General features: G+C 35.3%; 1 protein-coding gene across 1 annotated transcript; it reads right to left on the reverse strand.

The window, feature by feature from the left end:
• On the reverse strand, nucleotides 254–4,879 carry LOC109212588 (GMP synthase [glutamine-hydrolyzing]). The gene is made up of 6 exons (XM_019376240.1): nucleotides 4,222–4,879; nucleotides 2,293–2,543; nucleotides 1,725–2,100; nucleotides 1,489–1,620; nucleotides 1,231–1,406; nucleotides 254–588 (listed from the first exon to the last, which is right to left on the reverse strand). The coding sequence occupies exons 1-6, from the start codon at nucleotides 4,777–4,779 to the stop codon at nucleotides 465–467; spliced, it is 1,617 nt and encodes a 538-aa protein (XP_019231785.1). The 5' UTR covers nucleotides 4,780–4,879; the 3' UTR covers nucleotides 254–464.

The following is a 20,568-nucleotide window of genomic DNA, read 5'->3' on the forward strand; positions in this document are numbered from 1 at the left end:
CCGAAAGCCTATCTACTTAGAGGTAGAGATAAAGTCTGCGTACCTTCCAGACTCTACTTGTGGGATTTTACTTGGTTTGTTGTTGTGTGCTAAATTAACAATCAGATTCATATTTTGATAACTATAATGCCTAAATCAATAACTCTGGTAACAACACTGATGATCTGTTTCAGTTTCTTTCAGGGAAAAAGAAAGGTGTGTGGACTAGGCTTTTGATGCCTGGCCACGTTACTATACATAGACAAGAAAAATGTACTACCAAGATCCGAGTAAAGTTGATATATCATCATACCCATAAACATACAAAATTGTTGAGAGCATTGCACATAATTACCCAAGAACCAGTTCTACCACATAACAAAAGGACCTAAATTTCTATCATGATTTTCTTCCTTTTTGTTATGCACCAAAAATCACAAAAGAATCCTACTTCGGTCACCAAATATAGCATTCTTTATAACAAATTATTCCCACTCGATTGTTGATGGAGGCTTTGATGTAATATCCAGAAGAACTCGATTTACACCACGAACGCTATTGCAGATCTTTCTTGATACGTCGTCAAGGAACTTGAAATCAAAGTAGTACCTATCAAGAAATTACAATTTCAAATAAAGAAATAGATTTAGCACAGCATATAAATATAACAGCATACAGAGTGGGTGTTCTATTGACTCTTTCACAAGCAGAGAAGTTCCAAGATACAATACAAAGGTTTTCATTGATGGACCGTAGAAGATGGAATTGCTTCTTCTGTTTGTATAAGTCTGTCTTTTTATTTCGCCAATTACTACTATTTCAGATATGTCATGATGTAGATTATTTGGACTACAAGCAGTGTTTGACCGGTATGTATTAATCAATACAAGATTGATTGATCTGAGATCATCGACAAACAAGATTTGTCAAAGCCACTTTTTTTCTTTTTGTCCAAGTCATTAATGTAGATTTTTACTTATTCTGAAATGTGGGGCAAATGGCTCTCTACTTGTTTTCTAACTAAAGGCAAACAGCCGGCATTGCATGCCAAGAGAAAGCACAAGTGTTGTTTGAAACACATCATTCATCCTTGATATCCATTGAAGTACAAAAACAAAAAGCAAAACTTGTAGGTCAATGATGTGTAAGCGTAAAACTTGTACTTATAATTAAACATTGAAAATATGAGCATAGAAAAATGGGCAGTAACTAGTTATAGAAAACCAAAAATATGTGGGAACGAATAAGTACCAGTCTGCAGTCATTCCATCTTGACTTGTGACTGCTCTAAGTGCAACAGCATGGGAATGTGTTCTTTGATCTCCTTGTACTCCAACAGTTTTCACTGGTAAGAAGACAGCAAAAGCTTGCCATATTTCATCATAGATTTTAGCATCTCTGATTGATTGAATGAAGATCTCATCAACCTAAACAACAAAATTCTTTAGACAAGGAACCAAAACCGAATGAATTGAGAAATTTGCTACTAAATACTGGAGAACTCAATACCTGACGAAGAATATCCAAGGAATTCCCCGCTGTGACATCACCTGGAATTCGTACAGCGAGCCCAGGCCCAGGGAACGGGTGGCGTTTAAGAAAGTCCTCAGATATATCCAAAATCTTTCCCAATTCACGAACCTGTGAGATAAGTGGAGTACAAGAGAGGTCAACATATAATCCAATAATGGGAGGAAAAAATAGTGTAGAGATGCATGCAAAAGTTTTAGAAGACAAAACGAAACCTCATCCTTGAATAGAAGTTTCAGTGGCTCGATGAGCTTCAGCTTCATGTCCTTAGGAAGACCTCCAACATTATGATGACTCTTGATTGTATGAGAATGTGTTCTTCCACTTCCAGGTGGAGGACAAGACTCTATTACATCAGGATACAAGGTTCCTTGGACTAGGTAAGTAGGTTTTTTTCCTACTTTTTTCTCCACATCATGGGAAAAAAGATCAAATATGTTGATGAACTCCTTCCCAATTATTTTCCTCTTCATTTCAGGTTCTGTTACGCCTTTTAGTTTGCTGAGAAATTCTTCTGTAGCATCGACACAGGTAACAGGCAAATGGAGGCGCTTCTCAAAGAGGTCCATCACCCTTTCTCTCTCCTTATACCTAAAAAGGTGGTGCAAAACCAATTTCAAGCTGTCAAGGATATGAAGCAAGTGGCTAATGGATTAACGGAAAACTCTAGCCTATTTTTACAAGGAGATTTGCTGATTTTTTTTAGTTTGAATAAGTTGGTGTTACTATTATTTGATGCGATAGTTGAAAGCTTGTAGGAAAATGGCTAGACTAGAGACTTGCCTTAATAGACCATTATCAACAAAAACACAGTGAAGCCTGTCCCCGATAGCTTTGTGTACCAATTTAGCTGCAACTGTGGAATCAACACCACCAGATAAAGCACAAATCACGTGATCTTCAGGTCCAACCATGCCTTTGATAACTTTTATTTCTTCCTCCAGAACATCTTCCATCTTCCAGCCAGCTGTAACCCCACATACATCAAACAGGAAGTGTCTTAATGTTTTCATCCCTTCAGTCGAGTGCGTCACCTGTACAGCATTTATGTGTCAGCGCAGATGAAATATTTTCTAATACAAATTCAAAGATTCCAGAAATAGACAATTAGAAACACATCAGGTAAGAAATTAATATTCCAAAGAACATGGTAATGACAGAAATAATAAACAGAAAGATCTAAGTGGAGGGCCCTATCCAATGTACCAATGAAGACCAAATAACCATCATTTTTTCATGTTCACTAGTGTCGAGGCACGTTCTTATGAGTATTCTTCATTCCATCTTTTCCCCAGTTCAGTATTCTCCGGAAATTAACTGAAGGTCCCAACATCTGTATCTTTAGCAAGTTATATAAAGTGAATCTGATGCATCGGTCAATCAAACTCAATCAACTGTGCCTCAATCCTAAACTGCAAAGCTCCTATCATGTTAATCACAAAATATCCATGCAAAGCACCCATCCAAGCATTTTGGCCCCTCAAAAAGGGGAAAACACACAAAACGACAAGTAGAGAGGGAGACCGAGTCTAATAGCCAAATTATGCATATTAAGGAAGGGTCGAAAACAGCATCTAAGCATCATGATTTGGTTATAACACTTCTGTTGAGTAGTTCTCCAACTGATGCAGCTCCTTAAAATATGACACACACCAGAATGACAAGCAGAGAGGGTTGAGTCCAGCAGCCAAATTAAGCATAGTAAGGAAGTATCAAATATATGTTAAATTTATCTCCACAAATGTGTTCCATAGAGCAAAATAAACTAAAAATATGGTAGTTTTATCATGTTGTATGCACCATGAAGAAGCAGTTAGAAATTATGATAGAAAGATAAAATGAGGGATATGTTTAACTGCTGTGCAAGAGAGCTATGACTACACAGACTTCATAATAAATCCAAAATGTTTATGGACAAGCAATGGCAAGCCCGATAATTTTCTCAGTCACAATTCTACGGTACAACAATTAGCACCTAGTCCTTGTCGTCAACTTGAATTAAAAAAGCAAATGAAGACTTCAATGTCCAAGAAACACGCAGCTCTAATATGAGGCAAAACAAAATAAATCTGACACCAAAAGTTTATTTTGCCCTTTTGAGTTAGAAAGGACCGTTACCTACATTATCTGGATTAGACGGGCCACCAGATATGAAATGATACCTTTACCTACGGAATGCTTTATAGAAACATCAAAGAACAAAATAAAAGAGAACTACAGAACATATAATCCAGCTTACGCCTCAAAGAAACAGTCCAGCAGCAAGGTTAGCTGCAAAACGGCCTAAGTAGCAAGCAATAATAATCCATTTCCCACTCAATATTACTTGTTTGACATTGTAGGAAGCCTTTAGTATTCGAAACTATCATCAAGATACTAAAAAAACTATCTTCATACTCTGCCATCCAAATAATTTTCCAAAGCTAAAACTTTTCCCTGGAAAAAATATTCCTACATACTAAAGCACCTTACCTCAAGACAAGCAATGCAGGCTTTTTGCACAAAGTGGGTGATATAGTACACAGATAGAGTATAAAGATTGTATATTGATGATATTTTCTAGTATTAAAGGTTCGCAAAAATGTCTAAATGTTAGTTGAAACAAGCACATTGTTTAATAATTCACTAAATAAGTCCAAACAATCGAGTTCAAACCCAATAAATCATCAAATGAGTTGTAGTAAAATCCCGAACTCTGGACAAACATCATACCTCAGGATGATACTGTAGCCCATAAAACCTGCGTTCCCGATTCTCAATAGCAGCAACAGCACCCTGACTACTCCTCGCCACAACCTCAAACCCTTCTGGCAATTTCACAGCCTCATCACCGTGGCTCATCCAAACAACCTGTTTATCACCAATTTCCGTATTCCCAAACAACCCCCCAACAACATTCTTTCCAACCTCAATTTCCATTCTCCCATACTCATGTTTCTCTCCAATTTTAACAACCCCACCAACTTTCTGAACAATCAACTGCAGCCCATAACATATTCCAAGCACGTGAATCCCACGTGACTCGACGTATTCGACGAACCCGGGCGGGAAACACGGTGCACCTTCAGCGTGGACGCTGTGTGGTCCACCTGAGAGGATAATGACACGTGGGTCGAGTTCTTTTATGGAGTCTAACGAAGAGGTGCCGTTAATGGTGAGTGAGAAAATTGATAGGCTTCGGATACGGCGGGTGATGAGGTGGGTGTATTGAGAACCGTAGTCTAGGATTAGTACGAGGTTTGATTTCTTCGCCTGTGTTTGAGGTTCCATTGCTAGGGGAGGGTGGGTGGTGGGGTGGGAGGAAGAAGGATAGAGAGAAATGGAGGCTAGGGTTTATGGGAGGGTTTAATGGATGGCGGGAAGGTTATATATATATATATATATATATATATATATATATATATATATATATACGGACCCAAATTTATGGTTTTTTGGGGTAAATATTATTGATTACAAAAAAGGGATTTTTTTATTTTTATACACTATTGGAAACTTTACTATCTTAAATGTTCGTGTTTAGTAAATTATCTTACCTGCACAAGTTTTGTTTACAAAATATATACATTCCACCTTAAAAGGATCCCAATCCATTATTAGTGCCTTCAATTAAGGATTTAGTTACTTATCACATGGACTCCCGTGCTTTCTGCTGCAAATCCTAACTTTTTTCTTTTCTTCTTTCTTCATCCAACTAGTATTAGCACCCGCGCGGATGCGCGTACACTAATCATATTAAATATTTGAGTTATTTGGATCATATATAAATGATCTTAAAATTTAAACCTTCTCGATAAATATAGATAATATTGCATATTAATTAAGAAACACTACATGAAAATGATTAAACATTTCTCAAATCTCCTAGTTATAATTCTATTTTTCTTTTTTAGTACCATTCTTGCCGGTGTCACTGGATCCAAAAAATAGTCAGGAAGCAAAATAATAACTCATATTTATGGCAAAACAATCCAAGGTTGAGACTAAAGGTGTTAATCGGGCGGGCTGGGACGGGCTGGACAAAAAAAACGTCAGCCCGTACGGGTTCGGGGCGGGTNGTATCAGGAAAGGTGCATCTCTAGATCGGGTGATGAACTCCTCTGTCGGAAACCATTCGAACATCCATTGAACCTGTTCTTCGGTCAGATTATCAAATAGCTCAACCCATCCTTTAGCATCCTCAGGATGAGCGAACATGTCGGGGATGTAATTCATTTGCTTTGGATGTTAGAAAGCAATGTGATCACCCCAGACCCTACGTTGAATTTCTTGTCAATATTCGCCCTTTTGGAGATGCTCTATGAGCCAAAGTTGAAGTAGCAGATTGCATCCTTCGAAGTGTTTCGCTCCTCGTTGACACTTCTCTAAGGCTCGGTATATGTCTGCAATAATCATGGGTACAATGCTGAATGCCTGCCCACCAATCCCCTCCATTAGGGTTTTGGTTACCATAGCCAGCCTAGTATGAATTCTACCTTTCTTCATCGGAAATACGATCAGACCCAAGAAGCAAAATATGAAGACGAAAACCCTGCGATGGACGTGTCCCAAGGATGTGATGGCAAACTCGCCAGAGTAGGTACGGTAAGATTTGCTGTGACCGTACCTTTCATACAAGTAGTCAAAAGGGATGTATGATTCCTTCAGGCATGTTAATTCTGGATTCTTCTTCAAACCCATCATTCTAAGGAAGCCCCTACCTTTGCGATTCTCAAGCATTAGCAAGCCTGGAGTTTCCCATACTAGACCGGCCAGTCCTCATATCTCCTCCAGCAAAGGTGTCATCTCAATGCCCCCAAAGCGAAATACGGCCCTTTCACAATCCCAAAACAATGTGGCAGCTTCTATGATCATGTTATTAGGTTGGACCTCCAAAAGGGATGGTAGATTTCCCAGATATTTTCTGACGAGACTTTGATCACTAGAGTGTAAATCTTTCCACCAGCTTAACAATCTTGGGTGGATGTTGGTGACCATGCCGAATCTGGGGACTTCGTGCCTCATATTTCTACAAGGCAAATAAGGTTAGACCCTTCCCCTACCGGACTCGACTATTTTATATCAATGATTAGCATGAAGCATCTAGTTCTCCAAATAAATGCACAGAACGTGACGACGTCAGTGGACTATTGGACAAGGCTATCTTAAAGGATCATTATGTGGACAACATAACTGATCCGGCTAGGTTTGACCATGATGCATGCAAAATTTGAACGGAGTAAGGTTTCTATGGGGTTTTAGACTGGTAGCCTTGAGCGAACAACTCAAGGGGGAAGGCTCGGAACTGTCGACCGCACCGCTGATCGACTAGTTTTACCGCAAATATGCCTTTCCGAATTTAGGGGGATAATGATATAGGAAGAGCGCAACCACTCATTATAAGCGTTGCTATAGTATTTGTTTTGGCACGAGTGGAGTATGATGTTGAGCATGATTATGCAATAATTAAAAGCATGTTGACATGTATTTGTACATTAAGAAAGCGATAAATACAGCAGTTTCATAATTTAAAGCAATAAAGGAAAGAAAACAAGAAACATATGTCAATTTTGCTTTTCAAGAAGAAATTAAATGCTTAAAGGAATTAAACAGATAATTGCACATAGGGAGAGGTACAAATTCACAAGAATAATCTGAAATGGTAAAAGCCTAAAAGTCCCCAGCAGAGTCGTCATGCTGTCGCGCCCCCTTTTTCTCGCGAAATCGGGTTTATGACATTTGGTTGGGACAAATCTTTCTTTTGGAAAAGGGGTTTTGCAATTTTGAAGAGTCGCCACCTAACGATTTTTAAGGTGCGTTAGGGCACCTATAGGATTCAACTACAACTATGCTTGATAACCAGAGATAGGGTAAGGGATTGAAATTATCCCAAGGGAAAGGTGTTAGGCACCCCTCAGGATCCACTAGTGTGGTTCCCGGCCAGATAGTTTTTGTGAATTTGTGCAATTAGCAAGTAATCAAATAAGGCTCAAATAATAAGGGGATCTTTAAATCTAAATACACAAGTGTTTGTTTAAAAAAAACAATAAAAGCGAGATTTTGAAAAAGAGTTATAACTCTAAGCATGCTGATGAATGTAAAGAGGTCCTAGGTTCGTTTGCAATATGGATCACGTCAATGCAATACCCGGTAATCACTCCTCAAAAGAGGGGCTACACGTGGTATTAGCGCATCGGTCATCATATCCATATCTACCCTTCCCACCCCGTGAAGGTATTAAAGTGCGGATTGGTCTCGACCTCTATTGCGTGCTATTACCCGTCCCATTCCTATCAGTCCCGGAGGAATTTTAGGACTACTATTCCTATAAGAGGAAGGATTTTAGGCTGACTTTTAGGTTTAAAGGTAAAAAGACTAAGGCGACATATAAAAAACACGTAGGACTGCATTTAAAGGGGAAGCATGTAAGCAATTAGAAGGCTTATGTAAACCTCCGCAAATAATGCATATAAATAGCACGACTTAAACACAGTTAAGGTCTGAATTTTAAAAATCCTAAAGCAGGGAATTTGAGTCAGAACCAGGTTCATTATATAACTCAGATAAGAAGTCTGAATCAGGCCTGCCTGTTGGTTGTAGCAGTTGATAACTAAACAGAGGCGGTTCCAGTGTTTATTATTACATGAGGCTTGCCTAGGCGTAATAATGATAGCCTATGAGCATGATATCTATATGGATTAGGAATGCAGTAGAGCAGTGATTAATTTTAAGTAGACAACTTGAGATCCTATAGACATGTTTTCTAACGGTATTAAGGCAGTGTTTGAGAAACTTATTAAAGGAGCAGCAGATTAATTAACTAATCCAATTCGACATGAACTAGACGGCTTCTCCAACTAAACTGTTTTTAAGTTCTATAAGCATGATTTCGATTATAGCTATTTAGATCTTATAGGCATGGTATCTAAAAAAAATACTGACTTTGGACTTATAGGCATGATTTCTAAGGGAAACGAGTTTGGATACATGCTGTAACAAAAATTGAGCTTCAATTACTTTATATCCTATAGGCATGATATCTAATTGTAAAGCTGATTTTTAACCCAATAGGCATGTCATCTATTATTAAAGCCATTCATGTCCTATAGATATGATTTCTAATTGTGTGAAAGTGAAGCATGCAGAATTTATTTTAAACAAGAACAGATCCTATAGGCATGTTATCTACCCTTTTAATAGCTAAAACATGCATATTTCCCAGCACTATTCACTAGCCAACCCCATAATCTTTACAAGTTATTACAAACCGTGTGACTGAATTACAAAAGAAGAAATGAAAGAAAACAAGAAGCTACAACCATAGGAAGCCTGATCTTGACTTCCTGTCTAAGTTATGTAATTAATCACTTCAATACCAATGTTTCAAAGCTTTCTCAAAACTGGGTGTGTCAGAGTTCCCTAAGGACCTCGAGGGATCTCGGGCAGTGCTCACACCCAGATTTGCATAACCAAACAGAATGAGTGCAGTGTGGAAGGGCCAGCCCTTATGTGTCCAAGATCAGAGGGAGCTCAAGGGTCCCAAGGCAAGGCTCACACAAGAGGGGAAGAACCTATATTCTACGAGTATAGTGGAAGTGCAGAATATAGTTTGAAAAGGATTCATTAAAACTGGGTTGGAAGTAGTAGGTGGTAAGGGTGATTTGAAAACAGTTGTAGTAGTGAAACTCAAACTACACAGAATCAGTAGTCATTAAAAGGGGCAAGGGATTGTGGGGATATATTGCATGACCCCAGCAGGGGTCTGGTTTGGTCATGCACAGCAATAGCTGATACTGGCATGGCCACAAACCATCCAAAGGAACACAAACACATATAGGGTATATGGGGGTTTGGGATTCATAAGGTAGCAAGTACGCGACAAGTGACTGGCAGAGTGCACATATAGGGAAGCATTAACTTAAAAGGGGAAGGGAACATATCACAGCATGCTAGTAGTGTAACTTGACTGCAGAAACATAAGCAGAAGTAGAAAAGAATGAGAAACTGAAGCAACTTAAAGAAGCATGTTGTTGTTGAGACTTAAAAAATTAACTAGGACATACCAGTAGAGAAGCAAAGTGCAGAAAGGTAAAGCAAGCAAGATTCCACAGTCTAGCCTTGGCTCTCAGCCGGCAAGACAAAGCAATAGCACAAGTAGTAGTAAAGAAAGAGAGAGTATTTTGAGTGTAAATATGTGTTCTGAACTTAAATTTGCTTGTGTCTTTAAAAGAAGAGAAAGTAGGGTATTTATAGTTTTGAAAACGAGTGAAGAATAAGGTAATAACTAAAGTTTCAACACAAACATGGAAACAACACAATCAGAATCAATTAACACAAGTGATTCCCTTTAATTAAGGAATCACTGCTTAACGGATACTAACAAGTTTAATTAAGGAAAGAAATCAGTTTGGCGGCAGATTGATTATTGCCATATAAGGGGCAGTAAAAGTATGAAGTAAATGACCGAGTCTAAGTACAAAAATATGCTTAAATTTGGGAAAAGATTCAAGGTAAAACATCACAATAATTAAAGGAAGGGAATTAATCAATTTAAACAAACGAATAAAATTAGGGTTCATAAGAAAACCTTTTGCAATCAGTCGCAACATTGAGGGGGTCAGAATCAATCAAGAAAAGATCATGATTCTGCACCTCAACCTATAAATAGCAAGGAATGAACAGGCATGCAGGGTCAAACATGTCGACAAAAAGAAGCAACACAAACATACAGTAGCAGTAGGGGTAAGCTAGGGTTCAGTAGTAAAAGAGACCTATTCGAAGTACGGTAGTCAAGTAGGTCAAGCAGTCACATAGAATCAAAAGTGAAGAAGAACATAGTAACAGGTAAGAGTCAGAAACGAGTAAAGGTCTCACAGTAACAACTGATTGAAAACCTTTTAAGAAATTAGGGTTTCAACAATAGTCGAGTTTAAAAGATGGTAAGAACTCAGAATCAGATAAGCCAAACAAGACAAAAAGATTTAACCGCAAAGAACTTAATCGAACCAAACCTGCATATAAAATAAACCAAGAGAGTTTCAGAAGCCCAGGTAGAGCCAAAACACTTAGGGCTTTTTAGCATGATGAACCAAGTAGCAGAAAACAGGGACAAACATAGTAAAAATCATAAAAGCTCACTGAAAATCGGAGAAAAGTTTAGGGAACCCTAATCGTTAAAAAAATGGAGAGTCATTTTGAAAGAAAAATCGAAGAACCTTCGAGATGTTCGTAATAAGCACAGATCTAAGATAGATCTGAAAGAAAAATCGAACAGCTCTTAGAGCTAGGGTTTCAAAGAACCCAGAGAAAGTGAGAAAGGCTTTAAAAGATACCGATCTAGCCGGAAAAGTCAAGGATCTAACTTGAACAGCCATGGATGGCCGGAGAAAGACCTGAAATCGAAGTCGAGCAAGGACTGCACCAAATCTCTTCGAGATCTGTCCATGGAATCATGAAAATATGTAGCCAATAGACATAGGAGACGAGTACACGTCTCAAAACACCATGGGAGACCATGGATTACGTGGGGATTGAGGTGGATTAGGGTGGAATTGGGTGGCGGCGGCTAGGGTTTATGTGGGGCTGCAAAGAGAATTGAGAGAAGAGGGATTCAAGGCAGCATTTGGTGGAAAATGAATTAGGGTAAGGGGTCGTTTAGGTTTATTTTAGGAATGGTGAACAGTGGCCGTTGATCTGAATGATCAACGGCCTGGATTAAAAGGGTAGGTGGGGAATCCGGGTTTGGGTTGATTTAAATTGGGTTGGGGTCGGGTTTAATTGAAATTGGGCCGGGGAAATTGGGTCTGATTTGGGGTTAATTTTAGGCTAAAATTTAAACACAAATGGGCTGTTAGTTAAATAGCCAATTTTCCCCTTTTTGAATTATAAAAAAAATAGTAAATAAATTTCTGAGAATAAATTGAAAGCACTAAAATGATTAACAGCATGTAAATAACAATTTAAAAATATAGGGCTTAATTTTATGAATATAAAACACAATTAAATCTTAAAAAGGCTAATATTGCAATTATATGCAATTAGCTTTAAAAAAAAATACTAAATAAAATTGTAAAAATATGCAAAAAATTACCTTGGCCATATTTTGGCATAAATATAAAGATCCAATAAATGAATCATCAAAAATAATAATTTTAGAAATAATTATTGGGATTTTATGGATGAAAAGGGAAATAAATCGATTTAAACCTTTAAAAATTATGAAAAAATAATAAAACATTTGGACATACCTATATACGCATATAAGCTATTTTGAAGGTATTTTACATATTGGAAATGTATAGGAAAAAATTGGGTGTCAACAGTGGATTACCCTTCCCAGTTTTCAGGTTGTGCACTCATGTTGATCTTCTCCTAAGGTGTAAGTCTCTTCAAGGATAACCTGCTCTGATACCAATTGATGTTTTATACTTCAATGCCACACAAGAGGGGGGTGAAGTGATTTGTGTGGTGTCCAATTTTTCGCGTGTACATATAAAAGGACTTATTCTTCTATGTGTTCTTTATACTACTGTTGCGAAAATAGTAACTACAGAAAGTAAAGAATACACGTATTTTTACGTGAAAACACCCGGATTAAAAGGTGAAAAAACTACGGCCTACTACCCAGTAGGATTTTTCTCAACACTTCACTAAATCACTGAGCCAAAACAGTATTTACAAAACTCTTTGTAAACCTAAGGATTACCTCTAATCTCGTTGTGGCAACCAGTCTCTAATTGTTGCGACAACTTCAAGTTAACTCTAACTTGAATGCAATACTTAGAGTACCTAATACAATTGATTCTAGATAAAGCTGAAAGGTACAATTTGAAACGCCTACTACAATGAAACTAGAATGAAAGACAGACACTTGGAACTGGTTCTTCTGTTTGGTTCATGTAGCTTCAGGTTTGTACACTTGAATCACACACGAATTACTTGCAAAATACCTTGCTATTTTGTCTGAACTCACGTTTAACTTCAGCGCTTGTGTATGCCTGTAAAATGAGAACATCCTGAAATATATAGAGTTAGTAGAATAGGAAATAACTAGGGTTCCAATGCTATACTCTTCCTTGGTGGAAGAGTTCTAGTTATATTCAACTTCTAACTCCTCCCTTATCTTGGATAGAGTTCTCTTCAAGTAAGGATTCCTTTTCCTTATCACTTATGCAACATTTTTGTTCAAGAGATATCAGATATAGCACCTTAAGCTTATCTCCTTCACGTACATGCCTTATGTTCGAATTTTCCCGTGTCTGTATATACTGTGTATAGACCTGATTCATGCTTGTGTTCCTTTATTAATCATCAAAATAAACTTCACTTGGCTAACAATAATATTCTCGCAATTCGTGAAAACCTTAAGAGCAAAACAGTAGCAAGAACTGGAAGGCGGCTGCAAAATGGTTAACCAGTCCATTATATTGACTTAAATTCCTCTCCTAAAGACACGCTTGTCCCATTCTTGCTGCCAAACTTTTTAAAGCAAAGTTCTATTTATGATTTTAGCACTGTCAGTTTGGCTATGAGGCCCAGTAACCACTTTGACATTTCAGAGTCCTTTCTACGTTTATAAGCATATACTTTGTGGTTAGACCTGCTAATGCCATTCTAATATAGCAACTGCAGAGACAAAAAAATGGGCTGCCACAGTGGCACTTCATTGCAGGTTTAATGCCTAACTGCTAACAGGCTGGCCCATGAGATATATCAGTAAATGAAACCATATTTGTCCATTTGTGATAATGGATAAGAATAATTATTATCATCGGGGTTTTACATACATATACACTATTGGAAACTTTATTACCAAAAATATTCATGTTTAGTTAATTACCTGACCTAGACAAGTTTTGTTTACAAAATATATACATTCCGCCTTAAAAGGCTCTCAATCCATTATTTGGGCCTTCAATCAAGGGATTTAGTTACACCATTTTCCTTTTTTTTCTCCTCTTCTATTTCTTCTCTCCAGATCTGTTTGTTATACCCTTGATATCTAAGATCTTTTCTTCTCTTTGAATTTTCGAAGTAAATTACTTCCTCTGAGTTTTTCTTACGTTTTCTTCGTGCTTGACGAATATCGAACACTATGGGAATATCGAACACTATGGCCCAAATAGAATTCTCTTCTTGTATTTGTTGCTAATACCTTGAAATGCTTGTTTTTTAAGGTTTCCTTCCCTTTGTATTTTCGTAAGAAACTAAATCTATAGTTTTAGTACATGATTTGAATTATCTAACAAGCTTCAACATACAAATTAATGAAGTTCTGTCAAGCATTACTAGTGGCATGTGTATCTAGAGGCAGAATCATATAATTTGCCTCAAAATTCGAAATCTTCGTGCATCCATTATTTAATCAATGTAATATCCGAAATTTTAAAAATTATTGTAATTATGCTTTTATCCAACATGCGATGTATTTTTATTTTTAATTGTTAAAAAGCCTATCAACTTTCCATATTGTGGTTTCTTCCTTTTATAATAGTAAGTACACAAAATAGATATATTGTAGTATATGGTATATATTTGTCAAAATAATTATAGAGAAAAATTAACAGAAAAATATCACAGCAGTTTCAAAAAATTGACGTGTATATTTTATATTTGATTTATACATAGTAATTATATATTATACAACTTATTTATAACTTATCTACAACTTTAATATATTATTTCTACACAGTTAAATACAACTACAATATCATACCACTTAAATACAATTTATATATAATATGTCTTTTGTATATTTTGTATCTGATTTATACATAGTAAAAACAAATTTCATACAACTAATTATATATTATACAACTTATCTACAACTTTCATACATTATTTCTACTCAATTATATACAATTACAATATCATACAACTTAAATATAATTATTATACAATATTGTTCAACTTTCATACAAAATTTAAATTAAAGAAATATATATATATAAACAACAAAATATAATTTTTTATAATTTTACTACAACTTTATTACAATTTCCGCAGCATAACGTATGTCATGTCTTCTTCTTCTTCGAGTTTCAATCTGGAATTCAGCCAAAATCAAGTCTAATCTTCACCAAAACACCCTCAAAATTGAGATATAAACTCCAAACAATATCTCTAGTTGTTTGCAACAACACCCGATCCAAACAAATAATGATTTTTGAAAACCCAAATTTGAATTCAAAGCTTCAATGCTTTTTAATGGTTGTCGATGGTGGAATTGCTGCTCTCTTTCTTTGCTTTACATTATTGGAATTAGGGATTGAGAGATAGAGTGAGATGTAGAGAGAATTCCCAATTGTTTGCAACAACACCCAATTCAAACAAATAATATTTTTTGAAAACCCAAATTCGAATTCCAAGGTTCAAAGCTTTTTAATGGGTGTCAAGGGTGGAATTGCTGCTCTCTTTTGCTTTGCTCTAAATTACTGAAATTAGGGATTGAGAGATAGAGAGACATAGAGAGAGAGAGCGCAGGATATATATATATATATATATATATATATATATATATATATATATATAATATATATATATATATAGTAGAGAGATTTTATGTATATTTGTAGAGAGAGAGAGAGATGAAGCGCCACGAGGGGAAAGAATAAGTTAGAGAAATAATTGATTCCTAATATAAAGGTACTCATTTAGTTCCTAAATGTATATATTGGTAAATTTGTATAATGGAGGAGTAATTAAATTAAAACCTGAGTAGGAGTGTAAAAAGTTTTCAATTAAGTGTATACTTATGTTAAAATCCCCCATTACTATCCACTGTCTGCTAAATGGATTTGATTTAGCACGCAAAAGTCCCTTTTAAGGCACAACATAGTATTAGCACCCACGCAGATGCTCGGACATAACCTATGTTTAAAATTGTGGTTATTTGAATTATACCATAAAAAAATCTTAAATATTTAAACCCTTCCTCGATAAATTAGATAATACCATTGATATTAATTAGTAACACTACATGAAATGTTAAACATTTCTCAAATCTCCTAGTTTTATAATTTCTATTTTTTCTTTTAGTGTCATTCTCGCCGTGTTATTTGGATTCAAAAAATAGTCAGGAAGCAAAAAATAACTCAATATTATAAGGCAAAAACAATCAAAGGTTGGACTATGACATCGTTTATATTAGACCACAAGTTTTCAAAAGTTTTCTTTTTTAAATTCTGATGTGTTAGACGGAGGAAGATATATTTAGACAAAAGAGGACTTGGTTTCCCTTTAAAGATGAAAGTGCGAAAGCGCGCAAGATCATTAGCAAATGTCATGGTTGGTACTTTATACTAGACAAAAGATTTCGCATGGTATCTCAAGTAAAACATATATTTAAAACTATGAATAAAAGAAAAAAAAATACAAAACACGAATGCATAGTGAATATAAGAACAAGGAAAGGTCTTGAGGTAAAATCATCTAACTAATTAACATGGATATCCGATGATTGTATTTTAAATTAAGTACTTGAATTAATGTAACCTACACGAAGATCCCATTACTTTCCATGTCAACATCAGAGGAGAGGGAACTGTAATTATATATTCTTTTACTTTTTCCTTTTCAATTGAGCTAGCTTAGTCATTCACTGGTAAAGGAAAAAAGAAAAATCTGGAACGTATGTATAGGTTTCCACCTTGGTATTTACCTTAAGAAATGTGATGATGAATGTCCATAAGGTCCCTCTGTTGAGATATGAAGATGATCCAGAGAAGAAGAAAGTTGTTTTTCTAACTTTTGACTCCAACTTTTCATGCATTTAATGACAACACTGACTTTATCTGCCTCCAAATTACTGTTTGAAACTACAGTAAATGAATGCCACTGCAACTTGGATACGCTTGGCACATTTATAAACAAGATGTTTGTAGGGTTGCACGTCAATGCTGTAAAGTGAAAATAAGTACGTATAATATATAGTAATAACTATCATACTACTATACTAGCTTCTTTAACATGTTGAAAAGATTATATTCACCTGGATTCTTGGAAAAGGTGAGTTCAATAGTGCTACAAGGCAAAAGACGTGCAGAAATGAATCGAGCCCTTCGTTTAGACTGTAAGAATCTCAAGTATCGATCAATCGCAAAGAGAAAAATTCCAGGGAGGGTCATGCATGTGTAGGCAACACCAACATTCTATAGGTAGAAGAAGATGTAGTATAGAGCTGATGTGTGTAGAAGAATACTTTAAACATCTTTCTCCTAATCTTGTACAAACTAGTACACCACATTGCTATTGCAACCAAGGTAGCAACTTCTCCAGCCACGTTTGATACGTAGGTACTGATCCATTCTAACATCTGCAATATTATTTAATTGTAAGACTAATTAAAGACATAAGGGAATCCAAGATCTAGCCTCAGTGGGCTCAAAGTGACTGATCGATCTTAATTATTATTATATTTATTCATTTTATATTTTGTTTACAAATGTATATATAGTTCCAACAGAAAGCAATAATCAAGTTTAGTTAAATCCACAAATCTCACTCTAAAGTCGTTTGTCATTAAAGATATCGTCCAACTAAAAAGATGTATAACTAAGAGCTCCAAATACTTCAAGAATATAATATATATTATTCCCTTCGTCCCAATTCGATGTGATGGTATTTGATTGGGTAGGGGTAACGTCTGTGTACACACTACCCTTTTCAGACCTCACAATGTGGGATGATACTGGATATGTTGTTGTTGTTGGTATTTGATCGGGTACCGAGCTTAAGAATTAAAGAAAGACTTTTAAAACTTGCGATCTAAAATATGCCACAAAAAATTTCTGTAATCATCATATGAAGGATAAAATTGAGAGTTTAAAGTTAAATTGTTACTAAATATGAAAATATATCGTTCTTTATGAGACTAACTAAAAAGGAAAGAGTATTATTGAGATCCTAGGAGTATCAATTAAGGGTATGTGTCAACAAACCTCAATCATTTGGTTAGACACGACATAGTATATGACGAAACCAACACTATGGAGAATGGCAAGGGCCATTGAGGCATGACCAAGCCAGATATGATACTTAATGCTTGATTCTGAAGTTAGCCCAACTAGTGGCAAAATTGAAGATAATCGAGTCACAGGAAAAAACAAAAACGCATAGCAAATATTCCCAATGTAGCCAAGCCTTAAAAATACACTTCCAAACTTTGCCATCCACCTGCAAACCCAACGTGTGTGTGTGTATATATATATATATATATATATATATATATATATATTCAATTGTTCAATTTTATGTAGTACAAAACCTACACTTTCTCTCCAACTTTGTGCATATGGAGATGGCCAAAGCTGATATAGATGTAGTTGGCTAAAGACCAAATTAGAAGGGCAATAAACATAATGTCACGATCCCGTATACCGGTCGTGATGGCGCCTATCACATTACTAGGCAAGGCAGACCAACTTTTAAACCACAACCCATTTTCATTTAATAAGTCATTTGCTAACACGGTTAAATTACCAATTATCATAATAAGTGTTCAAAACAGCAAGGTAGATGTGCTGAAGTCAACAGAACACGAAAGACTACACAACCCACACTGATCTGGTGTCACGAGTCTAGAGCTTCTAATACAAGTCTGAACAGTCTACTACATAAATAGTCTAGAAATGCAGAAAAATAATAAGATAGAAGGGAGAAATTAGGGCTGCGGACGCCACGCAGCTACCTCGAAATCCCCGCTGAATGCTGGAAAACAGCTGAAAGCTCTCACTCGGCCTCTCGGGCACCTGGATCTGCACAAGGTGCAGGGAGTAACGTGAGTAGGCCAACTTAGTAAGTAACTAAAGTAAATAATGAACTGAAAACAGTGACGAGCAGTTCAAAACATATATTCTAAAATCAGTTGTGTCATAAATTCATCATTTTCAATTTAAAACTTGAAATCAATTACTTGACAATATGTCCAACAGAGGCTTATTTACAAAAAGAGTGAAAACAGTAGAAATATCATAACAGGGCCCCTCGGGCAAATGATCACTCAGAATATGGCCCCTCAGGCGGTCTCAGTCACACGTGACTCAACTCTAGTCACACAATAATCACTATCAACACTCGGCTCAGTATTAACTCATATTAATAGAAATCATAATAACCGTTGCGGCGCGCAGCCCGATCCATGTATTTATAGTCGACTACGCTCAATGGGGGTGTGCAGACTCCGGAGGGGCTCCTACAACCCAAGCGTCATATCATCTATGTATATTAGAAAAAAAAGTAAATAATAAATCTGGCTGGATATTTATGTAATAATCCACAAGATTTCGGTTTCTTGATTTTATCCATGATATAACTTCTATTATAATTATTTTAAAAACTCTCTACTAAAATTTAAAAATATCTTATCTTTTATTTAAAAATGACATTATAATTTAGAAAATAATCTCATTTCGAAATAGTTTGTTTACATTTTAAAAATAACTATTTCACGTCATACCAATTTTTTTTTAAATATATTTTTTGTTACACTTGAAAATCGCTATAGAAACTATCAATTAGAAACCAATATCCCTCTTTTTGAATTCGAGAAAAAAAACTTTCACATAATCTAATGATTCAAAACTAATATTCCTCAATGAAAAAAATACTATACCCTTGCAATGTTAGTTTGATTGCAGCTAAACGGAGAGGTTTCGGCTTATATCCTTCAATTCCTAGAAGGTGTTACATAGAAATTAATGATAGCAATTATATAGCGAAAGTTTTGTTATTTGTTTTATGTCCATTTATATAAATTGATTCTTCAAACAAATATTTTTCAAAAAGGAAAAAAACAACTTGTGTTGAATATTGACTGATTTTTGTAATGTTTCTTTCCCCAGCATGTAGATTTACTTTATTGTATATGTAAGTAAATTTTTATCAACTTTTAAACTTTTTTTATTATCTGGATAAACATAGACGTGTACCCTATATATTACATTTATTTTAAAAGAAATTCGCTTTATTCAAATCTAGCTATAGTGTTTTAAAGAACTATAATTATAGAATTTTAAATGTGAAAGAGTTTTATAGTTATACGGAGTATTTTTCTTTTCTTTTTTGACAGAGGCACAGTAGTATTTAAATAATTAGAAAAGATAACAAAAATTCCTTACATGATTGCATAAGATAATTAACCTAATTAAGTATGATAACATGATAGCAAAAGATAAATTTCTTTTTATTTTAATTCAAATTTAAAAACTTTATCTATACATTCAAAATTATCCTTTAATATATATAATTTGTATTTGACTAACATAGTCAAATATAAAAATAAAGTTACCATATACTATTGACATTTATTAGCTTGCCACTTGGCTTAACCACAATATCAATTATATATGGTAACTTTATAGCTTTAATATATATATATATATATATATATATATATATATATATATATATATATATATATATATATATATATATAGATAGATAGATAGATAGATAGATTGAGTACTACTATCAAACACTTGCTCGGTTTCCTTTCTGTTTTTGTGTCTGTATTTAAATGTTGAATAACTAAATTATATGCCTTGGGATTTGACATCTCCAGGATATATTAAAGGCGAAATATATAAATAGCCCCTTTAAGTTGTCCTCAACGGTCAGACAAACATCTCAACTGAGCCCTTTATCATTTTAACACGTCAAGTGGCTTTTAGGTGTATCAAGTAAATACCCGAATACAACAAATTATATGCGTGAATCTCACTTGCGGGTGACATGTCAAATGAACCAATTAAAGAACGACACATATATTTTGTATTACAAAAAACTTGACACGTGTAATTAAACAAAAAGAAAAGGTTTATAAAAAAAAAAAAAAAGACTTTTTCCCTTACTTATAACTAGTCCAGCTCATCATCATTAATCAAATCCCAATTTTCCCCTTTTGTAGCATGCGTTCGTGTGCTGCTGTTGTCCATAGCAGCCTATTCTTGCATCGGCGCCATCACTCGATGCCGGAGCGAGGTTCTTGTTGCCAATTTTTAGTGCTTTAGTTGGATCTTCTCTGTTCCTCTCTATTTTTTGTATTAAGGCACTAAATCTTGAGGATTGTATGTCTATTCATCT

This window comes from Nicotiana attenuata, chromosome 2, assembly GCF_001879085.1.
Source record: "Nicotiana attenuata strain UT chromosome 2, NIATTr2, whole genome shotgun sequence".
Classification (NCBI taxonomy): domain Eukaryota; kingdom Viridiplantae; phylum Streptophyta; class Magnoliopsida; order Solanales; family Solanaceae; genus Nicotiana; species Nicotiana attenuata.